We start from the raw sequence: 27,055 nt of genomic DNA on the forward strand, positions 1-27,055 counted from the left end.
TCTTGCTTCTCTCGAGGAGACAGAAAATAATGGTTCAAAGTCAGGCTTGGTGGCTCAAGCCAGAGCTTGGAGGTGGGGGCAGGAGATCAAGCCTCACTGCATAGTGAGTTGGAGATCAGCCTGGGCTACCAGAGAGGACCTTATCTCAAAAACAAAACAAAAGAAACCAAAAAACTGCCGGGCGTGGTGGCGCACGCCTTTAATCCCAGCACTCGGGAGGCAGAGGTAGGAGAATCGCGGTGAGTTCGAGGCCACCCCAAGACTCCATAGTGGTTTCCAGTGCAGCCTGGGCTAGATTGAGACCCTACCTTGAAAAAGCAAACGAAACAAACAAACAAAAAAAACCCCAACCAACCCAACAAAAACAGCCGGACATGGTGGTTGGTGCATGCCTTTAATCCCAGCACACCCCGGGGGTGGGGGGGAGATCCAGAGGTAGGAGGATCGCTGTGAGTTCCAGGCCACCCTGAGACTCCATAGTGAATTCCAGGTCAGCCTGGGCTAGAGTGAAACCCTACCTGGAAAAAAAAACAAAAACAAACAAACCAAAAAGCAAAAAACAACCAACTTCAGTGGCCGGTGGATGGAGCAGCAGGATAGTGGGGAGATGTGGAAGGAGGAGGAAGGGAGTGGAAATTAAAACTTAAAGGAAGTCCAGAGCCCTGGCAGGGAGGTTGTGTTCCCGTTAGAAGGGCCTGAGGAAAGACCGGAAGTGAGAACTGACAACCCCCTTTGGGGTGTGCTACACAGGAAAGAGGCCCGTGTGGCTGGAAGCGGCTGAGCGAGGGAAGGGTGTTGGGAGCTGAGTCACAGGGGAGCCATCACAGGCTGGGCAGTGATAACACTTCCAACTTGCTAGGTGTGTCGCTGCTGCTCCCCACAGCCCAGAGGAGCAGGGGTGGCCAGCTTCAGCCCTGAGCCAAGCCCTGCCCTCCGCCTGTTCTGGTGACAGCCAGGCTTCCTCGGTCTACGTGTTGTGTGGCTAGGTCCCCGTTGGAGCAGCACGGCTGAGTCCAAAACACTGAGGCCTGGCGTGGTGGCGCATGCCTTTACTCCCAGCACTCGGGAGGCAGAGGTAGGAGGATCTCCGTGAGTTCGAGGCCACCCTGAGACTACGTAGTGAATTCCAGGTCAGCCTGGGCTAGAGCTAGACCCTACCTTGAAAAACAAACAGAATAAAAATGTCTGAAGCCTGCCTTTAAGTCCGTCACTCAGGGAGGCAGAGGCAGGATGAATGCTGCAAATTCAAAGCCATATTTGTCTACATAGTGAGTTCTAGGCCAGCCAGGGCTATACAGTGAGACTTTGTCTCATCCACTCACCCCCATCTCCCCATGAAGAAATAAAACAACCTTGAGGACCCTTCTATTTGGGGTGTTTGGTCATCACTGTACAGATGGGGTACTGAGGCCCAGAGGTTACTTGTTAAATCTACAGAGCTAGCAAGTGGCAGAGCTGGGATCTAAACCCAGGCTTCTGGAGTTTAGGGTCTGCACCCCTACCTAGGACTGCTTTCTGGGTCACGGAGTAGACTGCAAGAACTTGCCGGGCGTGGTGGTGCACGACTTTAATCCCAGCACTTGGGAGGCAGAGGTAGGAGGATCGCTGTGAGTTCAAGGCCACCCTGACACTAGATTGTAAATTCCAGGTCAGCCTGGGCTAGAGAGACCCTACCTCAAAAAAAAAAAAAGGGGGCTGGAGAGATGGCTTAGCGGTTAAGCGCTTGCCTGTGAAGCCTAAGGACCCCGGTTCGAGGCTCGGTTCCCCAGGTCCCACGTTAGCCAGATGCACAAGGGGGTGCACACGTCTGGAGTTCGTTTGCAGAGGCTGGAAGCCCTGGCGTGCCCATTCTCTCTCTCTCCCTCTATCTGTCTTTCTCTCTGTGTCTGTCGCTCTCAAATAAATAAATAATATTAAAAAAAAAGGGCGGGGGGGAGGGGAAGGGACCATGGCAGGTTCTGAACAGAGGAGGGGCTCAGTTGACCCAGGAGCCCAAGAGGGCCAGGGTCTGGTTGGTTGTTGAGAGTAAAGTAAATGGGGTGGGGGAGGAGAGTGTGGGGGCAATAGAGGTGACCACAGGGAGCTGAACTGTCACAGAGGCCTGGGCCTCAGTGAGTCTTGCTATCGAGTGGGGTGCAGCTTGTGAATTCTTGGTTTCCTCTTCTGTTCTCTTCCTCCTCTGCTTTTCTCAAGCGGGGGGGGGGAGTTTTGGGGGGGGGCTGGACTTGTTCCTCACCCAGGGAAGGTCTCTGAGGGAGGCTGGAGCTCCTTGGGCCCGCGGGTGGGTCTTGGGTCTACCAGCTTCCTCTCACCGTGGGGCTGAGGAGAGTCTTTGAGGACCAGGTTGGGGTTGGGGGGAGCTCACTATGCAAGGAGCTGGGGCCTCTATGTGGAGACCCCAGTGGGGTCTGGCCCCAGGAGGCAGAGACCCTGGCAAGGGCACAGCCGTAGCAGAGATTACAGTCACTGCAGTCCCGTAGGGATCACACACACACACACACACACACACACACACACACACAGAGCGTCCCACAGGCGCACAAATACATTCACCTCTTAGAGACCCTGCGGTGCTGGGACAAGTGGACGGTGACACCAGACAGCAGCCACAGACCACACAGACTCAGATTAAAAACACAGAGTGTCAGCCCATCGCATAAACACAGCCCAGCCCTGGTGCTTCTCTGGGACATGACATAAGTAGGGACTCTAGTAGCCAAAGGCCACCATACAAATATATTCCATAGGGTCATGGTTACCACCACACACCAGACGTGGGTTCCGACACTGTCACCCCATCAGACACACATAATGGCATTAGAACCCCCATTGGGGAAACTGGACTCCCCCAGTGGCTACACAAACATCCTCCCCGGGTTCATGGTCATCCCGTGACCCGCCACGGTCCCACCCACGCCACACAGGGAGGTTTTACACACATGGCAATCCCAGACTGCTGGTGGGTCATAGCCACTGTCTGACACCCTTGACACCCACACTCGCCTAAGGAGCCCCAAGGGGGCCCCACAAACAGCTACGACCCCATCACGACCCAGACACAGTAACACCCCAGACGTAGCAGCTCTCCCCACCCCACACACACCCACACCACACACGGGGTTGCATAGGCCCAGGCCTTGTGGACATGCCAAGTGCTGGCTGTGCCCTGAGCCAGCGCACCTGTGGGTGACACAGTCCGCCCACTTGCCTGCTGTAGCTGAGCCGCCAGTGTGGGACGAGGGGGGTGAAAGTGTAGGTTCAGAGCCTCCTCGTGCTGCCCTTGCCCCGCCACGCCACCGATAGCCGGGCCCGCTGGGTGGCCTGGCCCGCCTGTGCCAACCGCAGGGACAGGGCAAGGGGTCGAGGTGCCCCGCCCTGTGACCTGCTGGGGCCTGGGGGGGGGAAGTCTTGGTGGGGGGGGGCCTGGGTTCCGGCTGGAGCCCCTGCTTCCCGTCAGGCCTCTTAAAGGCAGGAAGCGGCCAGGGAGGCTGGCTCAGGCCTTCCTGCCCCCCTCCTGGACCCGCTGGGACCAGGTCAGTGGGGGAGGGGGAGAGAAGAGGGAGAGTTCTCTTCCCACGAAATCCTGACCCGCGCATGCACACACCCTGTTGGCATGCATGTCTTGTTCTTGAGGCGTGACTGGCGCAGTTTTGTTGGGGGGGGGGGTGGTCCTTCTGTTCCCCAGCCCAGCAGCCTGGGCCCTGTGGCGTAGCTGGCATGGTCGGTTGGGTTGTGTGTCCCCAGCACGTGTCTCAGCTCCGTGTTTGTGGCCAGCGCTGCATTTCTGCTCAGTGTGTGCCGCCGGTTCACGTTTCTGCCTGACAGGCCGGGGACTTTCTGCGGGTTCCCTCCTGGCACTGCTGAACTGGTGAGCATGCACGCTGCCAGCTGCCTGCGTCAGCCTTTCCTCAGGTGTCAAGTTTTGTATTTATCTTACTTAATTATTTTTGGTTTGTTGAGCTCACGGCGATTCTCCTATCTCTGCCTCCCAAGTGCGGGGAATAAAGGTGGGTGCCACCATGTCTCGCTATCTTAACATGCTTAGCTCCAGTGTATTTATTTATTTTTGTTCATTTTTATTTGAGAGTAACAGACAGAAAGAGGCAGATACAGCGTGAGAGAGAATGGGTGCGCCAGGGCCTCCAGCCACTGCAAAAAAAACCAACTCCAGATGCCTGTACCCCCTTGTGCATCTGACTAACGTGGGTCTTGAGGAATCGAGCCTCGAACCAGGGTCCTTAGGCAAGCACTTAATCGCTAAGCCATCTCTCCAGCCCCGTTTTTAAAAACATATTTATTTTTATTTACTTATTACAGACAGAGAGAAGGCATGGGCACCTAGGGTCTCCAGCCACTGCAAACAAACTCCAGATACATGCGCCACCTTATGCATCGGGATTATGTGGGACCTGGAGACTCGAACCTAGATGCTTAGGCTTCCAGTTCTTTTTTTTAAATATTCATTTGCAAGCAGAAAAAATATGGATGGGAACACCAGGGCATCTAGCCACTGCAAACGAACCCCAGACGCATGTGCCACTTTGTACGTCCAGCTTTACATGGGCACTGGGGAATTAAACCTGTTAGGCTTTGCAGGCAAGCTCCGTAACTGCTGAGCCTTCTCTCCAGTTTCGTTCCCCCCCCCTTTTTTTTTTTGAGACACAGACTCATGTAGCCTAGACTGGTTTGAACTCAAGTAGCAGGGGATGACCTTGAACTTGTAATCCTCCTGCCTTTGCCTCCTGAGTGCTGGGATTAGAGGGGTACACAGCCATGCTGGGTATTTATTATCTATTGTTGTTTTTTTTTTTTTTTTTTGTTTTTCAAGATAAATTCTCCCTCTAGCCCAGGCTGACCTGGAATTCACCATGTAGTCTCAGGGTGGCCTCGAACTCACAGTGATCCTCCTACCTCTGCCTCCCTCCCTCCCAAGTGCTGGGATTAAAGGCGTGCGCCGCGGGTGCTGGGTGCTGAGTGTTGAACTCGGGGCGTTGGGCCTGTTATGCAGGCACTCTACCAACTGAGCCATTCCTCTCCCCCAACACCATTTTGCGATCACGGTGGTGTGTGCCGACTGTCGCCGTGGCTGTGAAGCCTGGGTCTGTGTGTGTCTTCAGAGTGTCCTGGTCGGTGGCGGGTGGGCGCTGCGTCTGGGCCCTTGCCTCTGGTCTGCGTGTGAGGAGCTGTATGGTTCCTTCTGAGCAAGTTTGGAGGTGTCAGTGTGTGCATGTGAAGGGACACTGCATTGTTTCTGCGCTGCTCCCGGAGGAGGGGACCTCGTATCTTGCGGAGCCATTGGCTGTTGTGTGACCAGAGCCTCTGTTGGCTTCCGTGCTGAGTGGAGACTGTCTGTGGTGTCCCCTTGCTGGCTGGTGCCACGCTGGCTCAGGGCTGGCTGTGGCAGCGGGCAGGGCAGGGCAGGGGCTGTGGTGGGCACTGGCCCCACGCCCGGCCTCGGTATAAATATCCCCAGGCTGCCGCGCGGCTGTGTTTACCCGGCCTCAGCCCGGGGGCGGCAAGTGGCCCGGCATGCAGGTCCTGGGGGTGGGGGTGACCGGGCCACGGTGCAGACATTTCCTTTTGGCCAGACAGGCCTGCAAACCTGTTGCCCTCTCGGGGTGTGAGGTGGTGACCCCTTACTGTGGCCTTCCCGGGGCCACCAGTGGGGCTCTGACCCGGACTTCCCAGGATCCAGGACAGAGACAGAGTAGGGGCCGGCGGGGGAGTGGGGGGAGGAGGGATGGGGAAGCGAGGTCAGGCGCGGGAGCTCAGGAGTGGCCAGAGTGGTGGGAACGGGGAGGAGATGGAGGATTGAGACTGAACAGCAGGGGCCGAGGCCAGGGGTGGGCAGGTCAGGCAGGAGCCATGGCGTGGGGGACTGATAACCTGCGGAGGGTCTCTCCTGCCCTGATTCACCCTCTCTGCCCACCCATGCCCAGGACCCCGAGAAGGGGCAGAGGGCGGGCACCAGTGGGGGCTGCGAGAGCAGGGGTGTGTCTCTGCCATCCTCTCTTCCTGTCTCCTCATCTAATCCCTGTCGCTGTGACTGGCTCCACCTCTGTCTCTCAGCTGCAAACACTCCTGTCTCCTAGCCTGGCCATCTGACTAAGCCCATTGTGACTCAATGGCTGTGCCGCCCGCTCATCTCTGACAAGAATACTTTCCCAGAGTTCTGCCCCAGATAGACGTATGGCAGAGCTTATCGTAAACAGCTTTGGTGACCAGACGGCGGGCGGACTGGAGAAGAGTGAATGAGTCACTGGACTGCGTTACCCGGTGAAAGCTCTCCTGTCCCCAGCGCTGTGACAGCCTTGGAGGGCCTCGCCTACCCTCTGGGGGGATGTGGGGACAGCACATGGCACAGGTGTGCTGTGGTGGCCCAGGGACAGAGGTGACTCAGTACTTGGTTTTTATGGTCTTTGGCCTGAGTCAGTCTGTGTTCCCACCACTGTCCAGTTTGGGTAGCCCAAAGGCTACCAGGCAGGTGGCCCCGAGGACGTGGGTGCCAGTCCTGGCTCTTCCTGCGAGGCCGCCTGGCCCGTCTGCGCTGCCGAGTGGAGCCGGCTGGCTGTGTGGGGAGGTTGGCGCTCTGGCTGAGCTGCTCAGAAGCCAGGACTTTCACTGTTGGTCTCTGGGGGACAGATTCCCGTTGACCCAGAAGCCAGGGGTTAAGACCTTGGTCCAACGAACGACATAGTTTTGAGGATCCTTCAGGTGTGGTCAGGGCAAAATGCCACTCTTCCGTCTCACGGTAGCGAGGGTCCCATCTCCAGCAACGCTGGCTTCCACCCCCAGTCTCAGCGCGCCGCGCCAGCAGGGGCCGGGCGTGGGGCATGGGAAGGTAGGACGCCTGGGTTCCCACAGGCTGTGGCTGAGTCACAGGCGGCCATCTGGCTCCCATTAGCCCAGGGCGGCAGGGGGCTCGAAGGGGCGGGCCCTGTGGCCAGCTGGGGGCAGGGACGCTGAGGCAGGCAGGCATGTGTGGGGGGATGACTCAGGACCATGATAACAGCCTGTGTGGATGGGTTTGGGGAGCGTAAACAGGAGAGGAGGCAGAGGAAGTGAGACTGGGGGGGTGTGTGCGCAGGGGGGTGGGGGGAGCGGGATGGGATGGGATGGGAGCCGTGGGTGAGGAGACCTGGAGGGAAAGTCCCTTTCCCTACACCCAAGCTGGCCCTGTGGTCCCAGTTCTGCCTCTGCCAGTCCTCACCGCCAGGGTGGAGAGGGAGAGGCAGGAGCTGGTGGCCGCCTCTGTTCCCACCCCTCCTCCGCCAGCAGTGAGGTCAGGGTTCTGCTGCCCACAGGGGCCAGGCCTGGGGGGAGGGGAGACAGAGAGGGCGAGATAAAGGGCCGAGCCTGGAATGGAGACGAGTCCAGTCGAGTCACGGCAGTGGACAGGCAGGTATGCGAAACAGGCGTGGAGAGCAAGGCCGAGGAGGGGGACCTTAAGGGCAGCAGGAGGTCCGGCTGTCAGGCAAGTGGCGGAAGGCAGGGGGCCCACATATGGCCTACTCGCTCAGTCAAGGGGGAAGCACTCACCCCGAGTCCTGCTGTGGGGACCTGCGGCATCGAGGGCAGGGCGGTGACGCGCGCGCACGGAGCGGCAGGGAAATCAGACACCTGTCATCCCAGCCCTTGGAGTCTGAAGGGTTCAAGGCCAGCCTGGGCTGCATGGTAACGCGCTGGGCAGTGCTACATACCAGGACCTTGTCTCAAAAAAGCCGGGTAGCAGGGCGTGGTGGCACATGCCTTTAATCCCCGCGCGCTTGGGAGGCAGAGCAGGGGGATCGCCATGAGTTCAAGGCCACCTACATAGTGAATTCCAGGTCAGCCTGAGCTAGAGAGAGACCCTATCTTGAAAAACTGAAAAAAACACAAAAACAACCAAAGAGTAAACAAAGAGGTAGACGATGGGTCCCCAGGGAGAAGGGTAGAGAACCAAGAAAGGTCTGTGGCAGGTCCAGGGGTGCTGCCCCGGGGTCCCCACGTGGCTGGGATGGCCGCGGCGTCAGTCCTCCTCGCCCAGCTCTGGGCTGGAGGCGTCCTCAGGCTCTTCCTCATCGAAGTACCTCTCCTCCTCGTCCCGCGCCACGATGTCCAGGTTGTCGAAGTCCGGGTTGTTGTCCACCGTGCTGCAGGGGAGGAGGGGGTCAGGGGCCCGGGGGGGCCGGGGCCAAGGGCTTGGGGCTGGCCCTCCTAGGAGCCTCTCAGGACTTCAGGAGACACTTTCTAAAGGGAGACACGGGGACACCAGGCCTGCATCCCGAGGCCTTCCGCAGGAGGTGGGCTTGGCCTCCCGATGGCAGTGTGACATGTGAATGTGCCCCTGGGAGCAGGCTCACGGGACCCCACGGAAGCCCCGTATGGGGCTGGGGGGGGGGAGGCGGTAACAGGGGAAACTCCCCTAAGGCAGGATGCTGGGCACCCTGTGCGCCCTTCTCCACCTGAGCTCGGCCCCAGTCCTGCTGCTCCCCTGGCCTCTCGGGGCGCCGGCAGTGCTGTGCTGGCCAGGAAGGACCAAGCCTAGGCGTGTGTCTCTGCTCACCCTGACCCCTGCACGTCGCTCATGTCCCGTGGGGGCTCTGTGTGACATGCATGCCCCTTCTCTAGGCCGTCCCCACTAGAGCATTCCACTTCCCTCAGAGCAGGCAGGGAAGGTGGGCTTGTCCCCCGACTCGTCTCCAGGCTTGGAGACGCAGATGTGCACGGAGCAGGAGTTGGCTGACACATCTGGGCCCCGCTACTTCCAGCGTCAGCAACGGGGCAGCTCCCTAGGGGTGTCCCTTCGTGGCCCTGGCTGGTCGTGGATGTGCCACTGTGGCGCATGGACCCTCTGAAGCCCCCCCTTTATTTCTGCCACCACCACCCCCCTCTCCCCCAGGTATGGTCTCGCTCTAGCCCAGGCTCACCTGGAACTCACTATGTAATCTCAGGCTACTGCTGTTTGCCACGGTAGCATCGTTTCAGCTTTGCAAGTCACCGTGGAGCTACTACCGTCAGCTCAGTTCCCACCCCGCTTGCGGACGAGGGCTACGGCTCCAAGAGGAACGGGCTAGCGCAAGGATACCCAGGCCTTTGTCTGGCTGACCTGGATTCTGCAGCTGCCCCATCCAAGCCCTCATGCACTGTGAAGGGAGACCCCCTGTGGACGGGCTGGGGACCTGCATGGCCACCCAAGGCTGCGGTGTGCCGGGGCGGGGCAGGAGCACCTGTAGTCGAAGTCCCCATCCTTGCCGTCCAGGAAGCGCTGGTGCATGCGGCTGGTGAGCTCCTCCCGCAGGATTAGCCTCTCCTCCGAGTCGGGTACCCAGGTCTCCGAGTCTCTGCTTGACCTCCGGTCTGCGGAGGACAGGGGACACCCCGCCCGGGAGGGAGGCATGAGCTCATGCCCATTGGGCTGCTACTCCGTGCCCAGGCTCGTAGTGGATGGCATGGGGAACCCAGGACGCCTGGTCCCTGCCCTCCAGGGGCGCACGTCGCACACATGTTCTGGAGACTACGCAGGGTCATGATGGAAACCTGAAGGAAGGGGTCCCAGCATGGGCCAGGCTCTGCGGTAAGGGAGCCCGCGACACTGACCCTCGTGAGCAGTGTGGGGAGGTGTGCTGGCTGGAGGGCCGGGCTGGGCAGGGATCAGGGATGGACGCCACGTCTGCTCTTGCAAGCTGGGGTCCGCTCTGGTGAAGTGACACGGGCGGGGATGTCCAAGACAAGGAGTCTGTCTCCCTGCCACTGGCCCTCACCTTCCTCGCTGTCTCCCTCCTCCTCCTCCTCCTCCAGGCAGGCCTCCTCCTCCTCTTGCTGCTGGAGCAGCCGCTGCTGCAGCTCCCGCTCCTCGTAGGACTGCAGCAGCAGGTCGGAGAGGGTGCAGGCGGGGGTGCCGGGCGAGCAGGGCCGGGGCCGCTGGGGGGCTGGGGCGCGGGCGCTGAGCTCCTCCGGGGAGAGGTACTGCCCGATGTACTGCTCGTACAGCAGGGGCGCCCGGAACCGCATCTGCTCGTCGCTGAAGTACTCGCCCCCTGCGCACAGCGGAGGCGCGGGTCACGCCGACACGCACACGCACGCGCGCACGTTCCCATACAGAAGGGGCGGCTGTGAGCGTGCCGCCTGCGCCGAGTACACGCATACATCCGTGCCTGCGGCCGCTGGTGCGCTCAAGATGTGCACGCAGGGCACGCCTGGGACATGCTGGCAGTGGCACGTGCCCGCACAGGATCCACAAGTACGCATGCGCTCTCCGTTTGTCTCAGCACACGCCCCACAGAGGCCCGGGTGTGTGGAAAGGCACACACGTACGTGTTTCTCTGCACTTCCCAGCTGCTTGCTTTGCAGGAGGGGGTCTGTCCTTCCAGGAGGTTCACATTGGCCCATGGTCCTTGCACCCATGGGCCCTCACTCTGTCTCCAGAGCCAGGGGCTCCAAATCCTGGCCCCATGCTTGGTAACAGTCCCTGTCCTGTTCAGCCTCCTGAATCCTGCGCTCTGTATTCACACCCGTGTTTCTGGAATCTTCTACCAGAGTCTGTTTCCGTCCTTCCTACCTGACTCAGACTGTCACCCACCCAGTTTGTTTTCCCCCTTTTTTGCTGTCCTCTCTACGCACACTGCACCCTTCCTTTCTGCACCGTGACCCCGTGGGTCCTGCTGCCCTCCTGCCTGTGACCTTTAGGAGCTTGTGCTGGGACCGCAGCTGGAGCCTCAGTCACGCCTACTGCTTTTGCCTTGAACTTCAGTGCTTGTGTGCTTGGGCCACAAGTTCCTTTTAATTAAATTAAGTCTCAAGGATTCGGGCGTGGTGGCCCATGTCTTTAATCCCAGCACTCAGGAGGCAGAGGTAGGAGGATCGCTGTGCATTCAAGGCCACCCTGAGACTACATAGTGAATTCCAGGTCAGCCTGGGCTAGAATGAGACCCTACCACAAAACACAAATAAATAATTAAATAAAATTAATTAGGTATCCACATTTCCCTCCAACGTGTATTTTACTCAAGGTGGACTCTATGTCCCCAAGGCCATGAACAGATTCCCCTTGGTTTCTCCTGATATCTTTGCGCATGACGTGAGGCTGGGACCTGAGGGACTACGCGTCTGCCACCACCATGCCGCGCACCGCGTCTTCAGATCTAACGTGCCGCTTCCACCAGTACTAAGCCAGGCCAGGACAACGGCAGTTGGAGGCCAGCCTACGCTACAGTGAGATCCTGTCTCAAAAAATGGCCACTCTGTCATCGATTGACTTCTCTTTTCACAGGGTGCTCTCCCTCCAGGCCACTGTCACACTTCACACTTCTGTCTCCATGCCATGGACTGTTTTTATTGGCTTTTCGAGGCAGGGTCTCTCTCTAGCCCAGGCTGACCTGGAATTCACTATGTAGTCTCAGGGTGGCCTGGAACTCACAGCAATCCTCCTATCTCTGCCTCCCAAGTGCTGGGATTAAAAGTATGTGCCACCTCTCCTGGCTTCCCTGGTCTCCTTTAAAAAAAAAAATACAAATTTTTTTGAGACAGAGAGAAGAGAGAATGGGTGCGGCAGGGCCTCAAGCCACTGCGAAGCAACTCCAGACACATGCGCCACCTTGCGCATCTGGCTTATGTGGGACCTGGAGAATTGAACCTGGGTCCTTAGGCTTTGCAGGCGTGTCTCTCCAACCCCCTGGTCTCTTTCTCTGAGTTCCCTCTTACATCTTTTGGTTTTTCGTGGCGGGGTCTCACTCTAGCCCTGACCTGGAACTCAGTATGGAGTCTCAGGGTGGCCTCGAACTCACGATGATGTTCCTATCTCTGCCCACCCCCTCCCCACAGTCCCCTCACCCATCGTTGCGCACCTTGGATGAGCTCTCGCAGGGCCGCGTAGCGGCGGTTGCGCAGGCGGGTCCGCAGGGCTCGGGGCCGGGCGGCGCCCTGCCGGGCCACCTCGGCGCAGTAGAAGTCGGCGCGGTGGTCTCCTCGCAGGTGTCCGAAGCAGGCCAGGTGCTCCTCGCGGAGGCCCGTGTGGAAGCGCTCCAGGAATACCAGCGGCTTCTCGCGGTACAGCCGCCCCAGGATGGCCACCTTCTCGCTCTCGGTGAGGTCGGGCTCGCCCTGCTGCTGGCTGCACACGGGCAGGCGGCCGGCGGCCACGGCGCGCAGCATGGCGCGCACCGCCGGGCTCTCGGTGTCCTGGCCGTCGGGGCCGCCCCTTGCGCCCTCTGCGGCCCCCTCCTTGTCCTGGGCTGCGGACGGGGCTGGAGTCTGGCTCAGCTCCCCCCAGAGTGCAGGTGTGGGCTCCGTGCAGCCTGTGAGGGGGCAGAATCCCCAGTGCAGGGATGGGGTTCAGCAGGAAAGGTGGAGGGAGGGACTGGGTGTCTTCACATGCTCAACCAACCTAGTACCGACTGCACATGCCACAATATATATCTGTATACATATATACAAACACACACATGTATATACATACACACATATACATACATACATACATACATACATACATACATATATATGCACACACATATATAATCTACACTAGGTTCTGGAGAGACCATGGTGAACAACAGACAGACATTTACTGGGGCACACAGGCAATCAATCAGAAAACCGATTCCTGACAACATGATGTAATACATAAGGTGTCTGGCTGTGCAGAAAAGTAAGGCAGAGAGAGGAGAAAATTCGTTAGGAAAGCCGTTCAGACGGACAAACTATGGGGCTTGAGGGCCAAAAGGCACTCAGAGAAGGTCCCCGGCTCTGCCTAGGAAACAGCCAAATAGTCCTCGAGACCGCGACAGAGACGAGAATTAGGTTTTGGCCAGGAAAGGCACCTGAGGGGACTAACAGGACAGACGTGAGCCTCCAGCCTCCCCAGAGACAAGTACAGGGCTGGAGCGACAGGCGTGCCCGTCAGCTGAGCTAGGATAAAAATGGAGGGAGAAGCCAGGTGTGGTGGCACACGCCTTTAACCCCAGCACTGGGAGGCAGAGGTAGGAGGATCACCATGAGTTCAAGGACACCCTGAGACTACAAAGTGAATTGCAGGTCAGCCTGGGCTAGAGAGAAACCCTACCTTAAAAAAACAAAACAAAACACAAAAAAAGAGGCAAAGGGGTAGAGGGCTGGAGAGATGGCTTAGCAGTTAAGGCACTTGCCTGCAAAGCCTAAGGATCCAGGTTCGATTCCCTAGGACTCATGTTAGCCAGATGCACAAAGGGGCGCACGCATCTGGAGTTCGCTTGCAGCGGCGGGAGGCCCTGGCGTGCCCATTCTCTCTCTCTCTCTGTGTCAAAATAAATAAATAAATAAAAAGGAACGAGAGGAGAGGCCGCAGCACCAGTCTCACTGGACAGGTGAGAGGAGCACATACCTGTGAAAGATAAAACTATCTCCCTCCCCATGCCCCAAGATGCTACAGCACCCCTACCCCCGCCCCAGGTAAGGTTTCGCTTTAGCCCAGCTTGACCAGGAGTTCACTATGTGGTTTCAGGGTGGCCTGGAATTTACTATGGAGTCTCAGGGTGGCCTTGAACTCTTGGCGTACCACCACACCCGGCCGACAGCTACATCTTAATTCGAGAACCTGTGGTAGTCACTTCACGTGAGGGCTGGGAAAGGGTACCCACAGACATAGCTGGGGCTCCAGAGATGGACAGGGTTTTCTGGATTTCCAGCTGCCTCCTAAATGCAGTAAGGGAGGCCGAGGAAGTCTGACACACCTCAGCAGTGTGAAGGGTGAAGTAGAGACTGGGGGGCTGTGGCCACAAGCCAGAGAGTTCTAGAAGCCGCCTCCAGCTGAGAGGCGAAGCAGCGTCTAGAGCCCCGTGAGGAGACCAGGCTTTGTGGCGCCCTGGTGACTTCAGGCTTCAGGACTCTGGGAGAAAACACCTGGTTACAGGGAGCCCACGCCAAGGGCCGAGAAGAAGCGGCCTGGCAGACAAAAGGAACGAGAAGGGTGTCACACCAAGTGCAGGGAAAGTGGCCAGGGTGGAAGAGGGCTCAATGGGACTGAGTGCTCCCAAATATCTAGCACAAAAAAATCAAATAAGCCAGTTGTGGTGGCACAAGCCTTTAATCTCAGCACTCAGAAGGCAGAGAGAGGAGGACCGCCGTGAGTTCGAGGCCACCCTGACACTACAGAGTGAATTCCAGGTCAGCGTGGACTAGAGTGAAACCCTACCTCGAAAAAACAAAATAAATAAATAAATAAATAAATAAATAAAATTAAAATGAACATCGTGAAAGCTGGGTGTGGTGGTGGCGCACACCTGGAATACCAGCACTGGGGAGGCTGAGGCAGGACAACTGCTGTGATTTCTAGGACATTCTGGGTACGAACATCCTGTCTAAAAAGCAACAAAATAAGAACCAGCAAGCCAGGCGTGGTGGTGCACACCTTTAATCCCAGCACTTGGGAGGCAGAAGTAGGCAGAGGATTACTGTGAGTTTGAGGTCACCCTGAGACTATAGCTTAGTAGCTAAAGTGCTTGCCTAGCAGGTTTGAGAGCCTCATTCCAGCCCCAGAGCCCATCTAGATGCTGGCATGGTGTGCTTGTAATCCCAGCTCTGGGGAGACACAGACAGGCAGATCCATGGGGCCAGTCTAATTAGTGATATCCAAGTTAAGGAGAGAATGTCTGGAAAAAAAGAGGTGGTCCTGAGGGTAACACCCCAGGGTGGGTTCTGGCCTCCACATACCAACATGCATGCATTTTCCCCACATGCACACCACACACATGTAAAAATTATGAGTTTTTCCTTTTATTTATTTTTATTTACTTGGCAGGGAGAGAGAGAGAGAATGAGAATAGGTGCACCAGGGCCTCTACCCGTTGCAAATGAACTCCAGATGCATATGCTACCTTGTGCATCTGGCTTACATGGGTCCTGGGGAATTGAACTTGGGTCCTTTGGCTTTGCAGGCAAGTGCTTTAATCACTAAGCCTTCCCTCAAGCCTAGGTCGGACTCTTGTGGCAACCCTCCCGCCTCATCTCCTAAGTGCTAGCAACAAGCCAGCCTGCCTTGTAATCATGAAAAATTTCAAACGCAAAGCCAATTTAGCCAGGCATGGTGGCACAGGCCTTTAATCCCAGCACTTGGGAGACAAAGGTAGGAGGACTACCATGAGTGCAAAGGCCAGGATGGCCAAGACTAGAGTGAGACTCGATGATTAACAATTCCCTTTTTAATTTTTGGGGGAATTTTTTTGGCTATTTTTTTTTAAAAAATATTTATCCATTTTGAAAGAGAGAAGCAGATAGGGAGTGAGAATGGGTGTGCCAGGTCCTCTAGCCTATGCAAATGAACTCCAGACGCATGCCTCCTCCCCTTGTGCATCTGGCTAACGTGGGTACTGGTGAATCGAACCTGGGTCACTAGACTTTGCAGGAAAGCGCTTTAACCGCCAAGCCATCTCTCCAGCCTTTTAATGTCTATTTTTATTTATTTGAGAGAGAAGAGGAAGATAAAGAGAGAGAGAATAGACACCATGAGTTCGAAGCCACCCTGAGACTAATTCCAGGTCAGCCTGAGCTAGAGTGAGACCCCACCTCAGAACCCCCCAAAGAGAGAGAGAGAGAGAGAGAGAGAGAGAGAGAGAGAGACAGACAGATAGATATATATTGAGAATAGGAGCCAGGGCCTTCCTACAACCACTGCAAATGTCCTCCAGATGCATGCACCACCTTGTGCATTTGGCTTATGTGGTTCCTAGGGAATTGAACCATGATCCTTTGGCTTTGCAGGCAAGTGCCTTAACTGCTAAGGCATCACTCCAGTCCCTGTTTTTTTTTTTTTTTTTTTTTTAAAGGTAGGGTCTCATTTTAGCTCAGACTGACTCATAATTCACTATGCAGTCCCAGGCTGGCTTAAAGCTCACAGCAATCCTCCTACCTCAGCCTCCCACGTGTTAGGATTAAAAGGTGTGTGCCACCACGCCCAGCTGACAAAATAATTTTAAAGCCAGGTGTGAAAAATAGCTGGAAAGATGGCTCAGCATTTAAAGGTTCTTGCTTGGCAAAGCCTGACGGCCTTGGTTCCATTTCTCAGTAACCCCAGGAGAAACCAGAAGTACAAAATAACACATGTGTCTGGAGTTCATTTGCAGTAGCAGGAGGCTCTGGCATGTCCACACTTACTCCTTCAATGTTTTTCAAATAAATAAAAAGATTTTGGCTAGGCGTGGTGGCCCACGCCTTTAATCCCAGCACTTGGGAGGCAGAGGTAGGAGGATCGCCGTGAGTTCGAGGCCACCCTGAGACTACATAGTGAATTCCCGGTCAGCCTGGGTTGGAGTGAGACCCTACCTCGAAAAACCAACCAACCAACCAAACCAAACCAAACCAAAAATGTGGACACTTGCTGGGTAGTGATGGGGGATGTAAAGCAGAGAAAAGGCTTGGAGGAGGCCTGCTTTATGGGGAGGGGTAAGAGTTGGGAGGGAATGGAAGCTGTCAGTCCACTGTGAGTGGAGTTTGCACAGGACAAGACGGGGTCTAGCCTGGGGCATAGGGAAAGGGGAATTCGAGGGAAAGACCTATCTGAGGCGGGGCTGGGGAAGAGTTTGCACCAGGCAAGGGAGACCCTGAACGTTACAAACTCTTCAGGCTAACAGAGTCAGCCTGGCACGGGGAAAGGTGGTGGGGGGGCTGTAGTCAGGGCCCTGGGAGGAAGGGTCTGGGAAAGACCAACCGTCCTACAACGTGAGACGGAGCGGCGGGGCCAGGTGAGGTTGCGGGCAGGTTCCCCGGGAACCATTTCCCGGTGACACCGCGAGAACCGCACCACCCCTTCCCCCCGTCCTCTCCCCGCTCCGTCCGCCAGGCGCCTCACCGTGGTCGGGCTTCGCCGCCGCCGCCACAGCCTCCATCCCGCTCATCTCCGACCGCCAACCGCCACTGGAGTTCGGAGAAAAGGGGTCCGCAGGCCGGCCGGGACCCCAGGCACACGCCCACTTCCGGCTCTGCACGTCCGTCCCCGCGCGGGCCGCCGCTCCCGAGGCGCTTCAGTTCCGGGGCGAAAGCGGATTCGCTCTGCGCGCATGCGCGGCTCCCGCAGCAGCCCGGCTGGCTGCGCCCGACGGGATAATCCCGGCGGCGGGTCGCAGGCTCACTGCTTGTGAGCAGCCTCTGACACGGTCCGTGTTTGGGGGGCCTGGCTACACATGAGCACTTTCCCGGGAGCTGGAGCTATCTCAGTTTGTGTTTGAGGCAGTCTCTCTAGCCCAAGCTGGCCTGGAATGTCCCGCTGCTCATCCTTCTGCCTTTTAAAGCTTCGGAGTGCCTGTCTCTATCATCAGGGTCTCGCTCTGGCCCAGGCTGACCTGGAATTCACTGTGTAGTCTCAGGGTGGCCTCGAACTCACGGCGATCCTCCTGCCTCTGCCTCCCGAGTGCTGGGATTAAAGGCGTGCGCCACCACGCCCCGCTAGTCCTGGCCTTTTTTTAGTGGCTGGCCTGAGATGGGGGTCGTCAGCACACTTCCCAGGGGTTTGTCCTCCGGGCACTGGAGGGGTTGTGCGGAGAAAGAACTGACCTGCGCTGGGAAGGGTAGGGATTCACACCAGGGCATCTGCTCCCAAGAGGGGTGGCCGCGAGCTGGTTAGGAGGGTCCAGGGCTTCCCTAGGACCGCCCTGTACAGACATGGTGGACGGAAAGCTTTCCCAGCAGGGAGAGCAAAGCTGAGACAGAAGGTTGTGCGGGATTTGGGCCGGGGGCCTGGGGCAGGCGGGCTAGGACGGTAGCCGTGCTTGCCAGGGGTGGTCAGTATGGTAAGAAAGGTGGTGTGAAGCTGGCCCGGCGGTCAATGCCAAGCCAGCCCGGGCGCACAGCAGCAAGAGCTCAAGGAGCAACCTGGAGGCTTGGCGAAGAGCTCATGCCTGTATTCCCAACACTCGGGACGCTGACTGGAGTATCTGAGTATCAAAATCTCGAGAAACACTTGAAGTTTGCGTTTTAAGAAAATTCCAAAAGGGACCCCCCCCAGCACCCCGTGATCCACTGGTCTGGAGCTCGAAGGGGAACAAGGAGGTGAAGCCATTCAGGTCAGCAGGCCGCCTAAGCTCAACTAAGTGGCTGGAGCTTTATCCCGCAGGGACTGACCCCCAGGAACCGCTGAGAACAGGAAACCTTCACCCACGCCCCGACCTGGAAATAAGGAAAGAAAGGCCCTAGGGCCAGTTTGCCCTGATGGGGAAAGCTATCACCAACAACGGCCAGCAGAGGGCGCTACGGCCCAGAGCACGCACTTGCTGGGAATCTGGACTGTGGACCAACCCTCTTCCACAGTAGAGCTGGGCACTCCAGGGTCACTTTTGGCCACTCTGGCTCATCCTCACTTTCAGGTGTTCCCCTTCAGGCCTCAGGACCACTCAACCGCCTCCTGGCTTCTGGCTGTGTTGGTCATTGCGCACGCTGGGCCAGCACTGAGCGGCAACTTTGACACCTGACAACACAGCAGGTGCCCGGGAGGGGAGCGCAGTCTACAGCTCCCGCCCTTCTCCTCCAGAACGCTCTCCCCAAACGCCCACCACTCCTGAGTGGCGCACCAACCACTGGGCCTGTAACTGACCACAGGTCTGCGTTCTCTGGAGCGGAACTGAAGAACCAGGCCCAGGACTGCCTTGGCTGTTCTTGGTGTCCCCAGCACCGTGAGACCGGCTGAGGAATGAGGCAGATTTCCACCACTTACTAACTGGGAGGTGAAGATGAGAACTCTGGCCCAGAGCACAGGAGAGCCGTAAGGCCACCTGGAGGTGGCTGGTCGGTCAGTACCTGGTGATGACCCCACACACCTGTCCCTCTGCTAGTGGACCAAGTGGAGCTGTGAAGTAGAGAACCACTTGTGTTTAGTGAATGGGTAAACAATTTCCCTTCAAAGACCACCCACCCCAATTAAAGGCCAACTGCAGTAACACTTCAGGGCTCAACCCTGCTTCCTTCCTGCTAGGAGGTGCCATGTCATTTATTGAAAGGAAAGGAAACAAAACAAAACAGGGCAAAACATTTCTTAATAAGTGCAGTTTGTTAAAATCCTATTAAAACATATGGGTCAAGGGGCAGTAGGAATAGTCAAAGAGGACCACTGTCGGGCTGAGGCTGGCACCTGGGAGAACACGGAGGGAGGGCGGGGAAGCAACCTCGGTTGTCAAGGGAAGGAGCCCCCCACCCGCGCCCCTTCACCCTCTCCCCCGCTTACCCCACCAGAAACTACCAAGACGCCCGGAATAAAAGGTTTCAAGTTCAATAGTCACACTCTCTGCAAATACAAAAGCTGTTACAAGTCAACCGAACAGAGGCTGTGTGCAAAGTTGGGAAGGGAGGGAGGCGGCGTATAAAAAGTTAGGTCAAAGCTGACTCTGGTTTGTGTCCGCTTCCAGGGTGCGGCTCTTCCTCAGCCACCTGAGCTCAGCAAGGACATGGTCATTTGATGAAGTTTTGATGGAGGACCCACAGTAAAACAGACACAGTCTAAAATTAACAAAAGCATAATTACCAAAAATAGGTCACTGCTTCCTCCCTCTGCATTTTGTTTTTTAAACTTTTTTTAAAGAGTTTTTGACTTTTTTTTTTTTTAAATCCTGAAAAGTAGACAGTAAAACAGCTCCTGGAAGAATTTACAACCAAATGCATGAGTCTGGGAAGCCGTGGGGCCAGAGAAGGTGGGAGGGAACAGACAGGCAGGGACCCCTTGGTTACTGCAGCCTCACTGTGTGACCAAGGGGGAGGCAGCCCCCTCCCCCTCCCGTTACTGCAGCCTCACTGTGTGACCAAGGGGGGAGGCAGGGGTTCTTTAGTCAAAAAGGAGCAGGAAGACAGGAGGTGGTGGAAAGTGAAGAGGACAAGAGAAGAGAAAAGAAAGGTCACTGTTGCCTGTTGAATCCAGAGAAAAATGCCTGGCCTGTCTGGGAGAAGCAGCCCCTCAGATGGGCGGCAACCCTGGGATGACCCTGTCCCCAGCACCACAGGACCCGGAGAGGGTAAAAAGGGGCCGAGGCCAGCGCTGGCGGAGGACGCCGGCAGGGCCTCCAGAGGCACCAGCTACTGTGAGCTCGCGCCGCCCTGCGTGCTGCCGGGGTAGCTCCCGTAGTCGTAGTTCCCGTAGTACGGCGGCCACTGGCCCTGGTTCTGGTAGTACTGGTTCCACTGCTGGGCATACTGAGGAGAGACCAGGATCGTCCAGTTAGCCCTCAGCCACGCCATGCCTCACAGAGGCCCACCCACCCTGGGCGGGGCGGGGGACTCAACACAGGGCTGCTCTGACAGAAACAAAGGACCTCGGGAGGATGAGAGACTTGACTTGGGCCACACAGGAGGGCAGCCAGGGGCTGAAGCCGTGCTTTCCTGCCTTGTCAACTCGGTGCCCTTTTAGGCACAGTGTCATCTTCAAAATGTTAAGAAAACAGTATGGTGGCCTGAGTACCAGACTGGAATAGGGTTTGGCATCTTGGCCATAGCGGCAAAGTGGGACCTGAAGGCCAGGTCTGCAGGCTGCATGAAGACTGGCCACCCAACTGACCAAATGGAAGGCCTTAACAGAAGAACGTGAGCGCATCACTTTGGGGACGGGCAGGAACCTAAGGTGAAACACGCACCTAAGAGGGCCCCTGGAAACCTCTGCCCATTGGGCACCTACCTGCTGATACTGGTTATAGGCAGGCTGAGGGTAGGTCTGTGCAGTTGGAGGTGGAGGTGGGGTGTAGGGGGCAGGATTGTAGCTGTAGCTCCCATAGTTGTAGGCAGGCGGTGGTGGAGGAGGCGGCGGTGGGGCGGTGTAACCCTGGCTGTAACCTCCCGGGTTATAGGGCGGCTGGCTGTAACTCGGCTGGAAGAGAAAGCCCAGAGTTCTGTGAGACAGAGCGCACACCACTGGGGTGGAGGTACCTTGGTGAGCAGTCAGTTCATGAAGGTAAAGGCTTCCCTGATGGAGACTGCTTGGGGCCAAGGAGGTGGTAAGTCAGCTCTGGTGTGCGGGCACAGGACAGAAGCAGCAAGCCTGGGGCTGGAGAGAGAGCCGGGTATGATTGCCTCGTACCCACATAAAGCCAGATGTACAAGGTGGTGCACGTGTCTGGAGTTTGTTTGCAGCGGCTAGAGGCCCTGGTGTGCACATTCCCTCTCTCTCCCCCTCTTTCTCTCTCACATACATACATACATGAATTTAAAAATCGCAGTTCTGAGACCCTAGATAGACACCTGGCATCTGTTGAAAGCCCAGCTTCATTTTGTGAACAGGAAGGCCAGCAGAGCCGCCCTACAGGCTGTCTGTGTTCCAGCCGCGTGCGCAGGCTGCGGCAGCCGCTACAGCACAGCTGGCTGCGAACCACGAGAGGCGTTTTGCACGGTGCTTCGGTACAGGACACCTCATGGAATGCAGACTCGGGGCTCGTCTACGAGCCCTATTTTACAGATGTGGAAGCTGAAACTGTTCAGCCAAGGTCACACAACCAAGAAGGACTGATCCCGGGTTTCCTAGTCACAGAGCCTTAGCCACTAAGCCACAGCACCGTTCTGTTCATCTCACAACACACCTCAGAAGTGAGTTCTAGCAATACCACAAGCCCTTGGGGTAAAGGAGGTCACTGAGCCAGGGCGCTGAGGCTGGGGAGGGCTGCCTAGCTCCTTTCTAGGAGGCATCCGGGCATGGCAGCCCTCAGGAAGGGTGTGCACAGAGCCCAAACACTGGACAGAGGCTGGAGCTTCTCACTGAGCCTGGCACCCTCGCTGCCCCCTCTGGACAAAGGGTGACTCCATGGAATGCTTTCTTAGGGATCCAGTGAGGCCAGTGACAGAGCCAGGAGACATCTGCTTGCTTGAGGCACCAGTGCTTACAGTCCATTCTCAGGGAGGAGGGAGGCATGGGTAGGGCTTTGGAGGGGCTCTGGAGTGTCCAGGAGACCACCCCAGTCCAGCACTGCCAGGAGGAAGTCAGGTACAGGAACAGCAGAGACCTATGGGCCCGCTGACTCTCCTCTCCCTCCTCCCACTGGAGCACACGCACATGATCCACGCAAGCACGAGTGAGTGTCCTCACCTGTGGAGGGCTGTAGCTGCTCACGGCGGGGGTGCTGGTATTGGCGCTGGAGCCTGGGATGCTGTTTTTGTTATAGCTGCTGGCCCCTGGTGGGTTCCGAGCAGGGCTGTAGCTGGGCGGCGGCGGCGGCTGCTGCGGTGGTGGCTGTGGCGGTGGCGGCTGCTGTGGTGGTGGCTGTTGCTGGGGAGCCCGGTTATAGCTGCCTCGGTTGTTAGAGTTGTTGTTGTCCCGGTTGTTGTTACCCCAGCGGTTCTGGTTGTAGCCACCACCTCCACTACGGTTGAAACCTAGTGGAGAAGTCCATGTGAGACCTCACCACTCTCAGGCTGGGTGGCCTCGGTGGCTGCAGCATGACCTTGCTCAGTCAGTCAGCAAAACAACACACACCAGGGCACCTCCCGCCCCTTGCCGTGTTACCCACAGGATCGTGAACCTGTGTGGCCAGACGTCCTGGCTGTGTCCAGCCACAAATAAGTCAGATCTCATCCTCTGAAGGTTGCCCCATCGGCAGGGTCTCCCCTGACCCTTTGTAAAAGTGGCTTCCTGGGCCTGACGCCTTCCTTCCTCTCCCTAGCAGATTCCTACTGCACAGGGGTGGCTTCAATTTAGACATGGATCCCTCAAGAGGCCCTTTCTAAGCTCTGATGTCTCCCACAGACCACCTTGGAGTCACCTGAGGTCACAGCACCCCTGGATTTTCCCATTGAGTTGGTAACTTGCACAAGCTTCTTTAAACCCATCCCTCCATGTGCCTTGTGCCAGGTCCAAAAATGGCCCTTCAGGAATCCTCAAGAAGCTACCATCAGATGATGGAATAATGGACAAAATACTTATCAATGGAAAAAGGCTTATGTAGCAGCAGTTGGGAGTAAGGGAGTGGGGAAGCCTCTCTGAGGTTCCAGTCACTGCTGCCAGGTTCCCAGAGGCCAAGCCACAGTGGGCTCAGGAAGCGTCCATGTTGACTAGAGGCAGCCAGACTAACCCCAAGCCAGGGACGGGAGGGCTGTATGCCAGATGGCTCACCTCCTCGGTAGTTGCCTCCTCCACCACTGCCGCCTCCTCGGTTCTGGAAGCCTCCTCGGTTGCCTCCAGGGGGGCCTCTGTTGTCATAGCGCTGGAAACCACTGCCACCCCCACGGCCCCGGAAGCCGCCACCTCGGTTGTCGAAACGCTTTTCAGGGGGCGGCCCGGCCTTGCGGCCTTCCTCGTTGTACTGCCGCACCAGCTTGTCGGCCTCTTCCCGCTGCAGCTCAATGAACAGAACCTCGTCCAGGAAGTCGCCAACATCAGGCAACGTGAAATTTGCTAGGAGGAAGGAAGCAGGGAGAGAGGTCAGCACCTTCTGCCGCTCGTCTCCTGACCTGCAGAAGGGGGAGGGGAGAGAGAACCCCAGCTCCCTGGCACCGACAGACCCTCCCCTCCCTTTCCGAGAGGCGGCCGAGGCGTCTGGTCATGCACTTCAGAGTGCTCCAGCCTCACCGCAGGGAGGCTCTGTGCCAGGCACAACCCCACCCCGTCTTACTGAGCACCAAACGAACACCTGCCATGTCCCAGTGGCCAGCGGGTGCCCTGAGGCATGAGATGGCACAGGCTCTGCAGTGTGGGTGCCCACATACTCCGTTCCCCAGCCTGACACAGAGAGCTTGGCCAGTCACAGGTGCGGGAGACATGTAAGAGACCAAGTGAGGGAAGACCAGCACCACAGAAGAGGGGCCGGTGAGTGGGGCGGGACAGTGAGAAAGGGGACCCTGGAGAGATGGCCGGAGGGGAGCCAGACACTTCCTACCTTTCATCTCCAAGACCGCGTGATCCGGGACGTCTTTCCCCTCTTCATCAGTCCGCTTTATTGTCCGGTCTTTGAGGTCCTCATCAGTGGGGCAGATTACAATAGCTTTCCGTTGGAAGCCTTCAAATGGTCTCATTTTTCGTCTCTGGGCTGAGCCATATACATTTGTCTAGGAGCAGGTGAGGAAGGGGAAGAGAAGGCCCTTAGAGCACATTTCCCGAGAGGATGCTGCAGGGCAGGACAGGACTCTCAAATGCTAGGATTTGCCTTTACATCCTGCCTTTTTTTTTTTTTTAAACTTTTCGAGGTAGGGTTTCACTCTAGCCCAGGCTGACCTGGAGTTCACTATGTAGTCTCAGGGTGGCCTTGTACTCACAGCAATCCTCCTACCTCTGCCTCCCGAGTGCTGGGATTAAAGGCATATGCCACCATGCCCGGCTCTGTTTTGTTTTTAAACTAAAGCAAGAATGAGCGAGCGAGAGAAAGAGAAATGGTATGCCAGGGCCAGTGCAATCCAACTCCAGACAAGGGCACCACCTTGTTTGCATGTGCCAACTTGCGCTTGCATCACCTTGTCTGTCTGGCCTATGTAGAATCTGGAGAGTCAAACATGGGTCCTTTGGCTTTGCAGGCAAGTAGCTTAGCCGCTAAGCCATCTCTCCAGCCCAAGTTTTGCTTTTTAAAATGAATATGGGACACTTCACAAATTTGTGTAATATTCTAACGCAGGGGCCGTGCTAATCTCTGTATCATTCCAATTTTTTTGCACTGTACTTTACAACTCCATTTCCCCATTCTTTTCTTTTAAAAATATTTGTATTTATTTGCAAGCAGAGAAAGACAGAGAGAAAAACAGATAGCATAGGCACACCAGGGCCTCCAGCCACTGCAAATGAACTCCAGACGCGAGAGCCCTTTGTGCATCTGGCTTTACGTGTGTACTGGGTAATCAAACTCAGGTAGTTAGGTTTGGCAGTCTTTTAACAGCTGAGCCATCTCTTCAGCCTACTTTCTTTTTAAAAAACATTTTTATTTACTTATTTGTAAGAAGAAAGATGGGGAGGCTGGGAGAGAAGAAAGAGAATGGCCGCAACAGGGCCTCCAGCCACTGCAAATGAACTCCAGACACATGTGCCACTTTGTGCATCTGGCTTTACCTGGGTACTGGGGATTGAACCCGGACCATTAAACTTTGTGGGCAAATGCCTTAATCACTGAGCCACCTCTCAGCCTCCTAAACTTCTCCTGTACAGTTCGTAGAGTACTTCTGCGATGCTTAATATGGGAGGGAAGGAATTCTAGTGCACATATGATAAACCTCAGGGGTTCTTTAATTCTTCTGTGCAGTGCTTCCCCCTCCCCGCAAAAAAAGTCAGTGTAAAGGCTACAATTATCAGTCCCTTTGATAGGCATATAGACTGTTCCCATCAGCACTACAAATCTTCTATATCCTCAGTCATCTGAAACACCTGCCTCACACCCAAGCTTCTAACCGGGGCACTTGACACGGTGACAGTGTGTGCTCTTCCTAAGTACAGTTGGCCACGTGCTGGCATGGAGCACTGCTCCAGAACACATGGCCGCCATGGCTAAGAGCAGTAAGAGTATCCACTGACCAGTCACGTCCCATAAGCCATCGGGCCCTCTGCCGGCTCTGGGAAAGATGAGGAGCACCAAGCACCTGGGCTGGAAACAGGACTGGCAGACCTCGGTTCATTCATCAGAGTCTTAGCTGCAACTTACTGTGTACGTACTGACAGCCAAGCCCCCACAAGGCACAGACAGTAAGGAAGCCCTATGTCTGTGTGCTGTGAGTCAAGGCTCTGTGTCAGCCTGGGCTGTGGCTCACGTAAGCCACCATGGGTACGGCAGTCACTAGGTGCTGTGGGATTTATACTGCAATGCTGACTTGAGGGCAAAGGCTAGGCTGCAGGAATCTTCTACATGGAAAGACAGCGGGCTGAGACTCCAGGGAGAAGGCGAGAATCCCAGCTGTGCTCCTGAGACTCAGCAGACAAGTCTCCTCGTTAGTCTTGAGCCTCAAGCTGCATCTGAAAGACAACAGTCACATCTCCCTCCCTGCTGGCTCTGATAGGGTTTAATAGGCAGGAGAAGGAGTGAAGTTACCGAGAGAGGGCATGAATGTGTGGTCAGCAGGACCAACACTGTCCTAGGGAAGGCTTCCCACGCAAAGCAACAGAGGAAAAGGTGAGGGCAAGGGAGATTCCGAAACTCCACACAGACCAGCAGGAGACTGGGCTGTTCCCTGTACCCAGCAGGTCCCTAGTCCTGACAGGGCACAGGAATGCTCTTCCCAACTCTGGGAGCTCCTGAAGGAGGGGAGCAAGGAGGAGAGGTGCAAACATACTGCTACCGTGGCCTTGAACTAGGCCAGGGTAAGCCTTGGGCCACAAATGGTTTGAAAACAATCGTGGGGAAACTTAAATTCCTGTTAACTGCGACCTATCTGACTCCTTTTCCACAAGTAAACTTCTTTTCCACAGGTGACATTTGGTTATAGAAAGACATAAGTCGGCAGCAAAACAATCAACCTTCCTCCTGACACTAAAGCCAGAGTCAGTGTGTCAAGGCGACCACACTGCTGATACCTGGTCCATCCTGCCTGATACCCACAAGTGACCCTGTCCTGACTCCCCAACCTCCCCACAAGCTCAGGCACTGAGGTGCACAAGACCCTCTGTCAGGACGCTGTGGAGTGCACCTCCCAGCCTTCTCCTTGGCTTGGGCAGGGAAAGAGGACCATGCACATGCTTGGCTTTCCTGGAGGAAAGGGAATTAACTGCTGGTGGCTGTTACCACAGCAAACAGTGAGGTCAGAGCCCTTGGGAGGAGCCCCACACTACTGTGGTCGCTGGGGGCCTGCAGCCGTTGCTAGGAGACAGAAACAACAGCAAGATCAGCTTTTCCAAGCACAGCCCCTCCCAGCCCCACACTCATTGACGATGCCAACTCTACCAGAAGCTGCTCGGCTAGTTTCCATGTGACAGACTGGAGGAGGACAGAGGCACAGGCAGTGACGACTGCTCGCTTTCTGACTTTTTCTTGTGTGTGTGCATGTACGTGCATGCGCACGTGAGCTTTTGGAGGCTAGGGGTTGGCTACTGATCCTTTCTCCATAGCTCTCTACTTCATTTATTGAGACAGGTCTCTAAGTTGAACTCAGAGCTTGCCCTGAATTGTGTGTGTTATTTTTTTGAGGTAAGGTCTCACTCTTGCTCAGGCAAACCTGGAATTCACTATGTAGTCTC

General features: G+C 56.4%; 2 protein-coding genes and 1 pseudogene across 5 annotated transcripts in view; all 3 read right to left on the reverse strand.

Annotated features, from left to right (window-relative positions):
• Window positions 1-4,841: 4,841 nt before the first annotated feature.
• On the reverse strand, window positions 4,842-16,941 carry Ccdc97 (coiled-coil domain containing 97). 2 transcript variants are annotated; one of them, XR_006633489.1, is made up of 6 exons: window positions 16,802-16,941; window positions 11,826-12,275; window positions 9,744-10,019; window positions 9,210-9,339; window positions 7,540-8,132; window positions 4,842-7,444 (listed from the first exon to the last, which is right to left on the reverse strand). XR_006633489.1 is itself a non-coding variant. In XM_004670308.2 (5 exons), the coding sequence occupies exons 1-5, from the start codon at window positions 16,845-16,847 to the stop codon at window positions 8,009-8,011; spliced, it is 1,026 nt and encodes a 341-aa protein (XP_004670365.2). In that variant the 5' UTR covers window positions 16,848-16,941; the 3' UTR covers window positions 4,842-8,008. The 2 variants fall into 2 exon arrangements, 1 of the variants encoding a protein (XP_004670365.2); XM_004670308.2 differs by having other exon boundaries at window positions 4,842-8,132.
• Window positions 16,942-18,884: 1,943 nt separating this feature from the next.
• Hnrnpul1 (heterogeneous nuclear ribonucleoprotein U like 1) overlaps window positions 18,885-27,055 on the reverse strand; it is a 38,746-nt gene continuing 30,575 nt past the window's right edge. For all 3 annotated transcript variants that reach the window (XM_045133563.1, XM_004670371.2, XM_045133564.1), the window contains exons 11-15: window positions 23,787-23,955; window positions 23,024-23,305; window positions 22,001-22,287; window positions 20,603-20,791; window positions 18,885-20,124 (exon numbers count right to left, since the gene is read on the reverse strand). In XM_045133563.1, coding sequence (XP_044989498.1) covers window positions 20,008-20,124; window positions 20,603-20,791; window positions 22,001-22,287; window positions 23,024-23,305; window positions 23,787-23,955 — 1,044 coding nt within the window. In that variant the 3' untranslated portion in view covers window positions 18,885-20,007. The remainder of the gene's footprint in view (window positions 20,125-20,602; window positions 20,792-22,000; window positions 22,288-23,023; window positions 23,306-23,786; window positions 23,956-27,055) is intronic.
• On the reverse strand, window positions 24,471-24,566 carry LOC123454925 (annotated as a pseudogene).

This window comes from Jaculus jaculus, chromosome 14, assembly GCF_020740685.1.
Source record: "Jaculus jaculus isolate mJacJac1 chromosome 14, mJacJac1.mat.Y.cur, whole genome shotgun sequence".
Classification (NCBI taxonomy): domain Eukaryota; kingdom Metazoa; phylum Chordata; class Mammalia; order Rodentia; family Dipodidae; genus Jaculus; species Jaculus jaculus.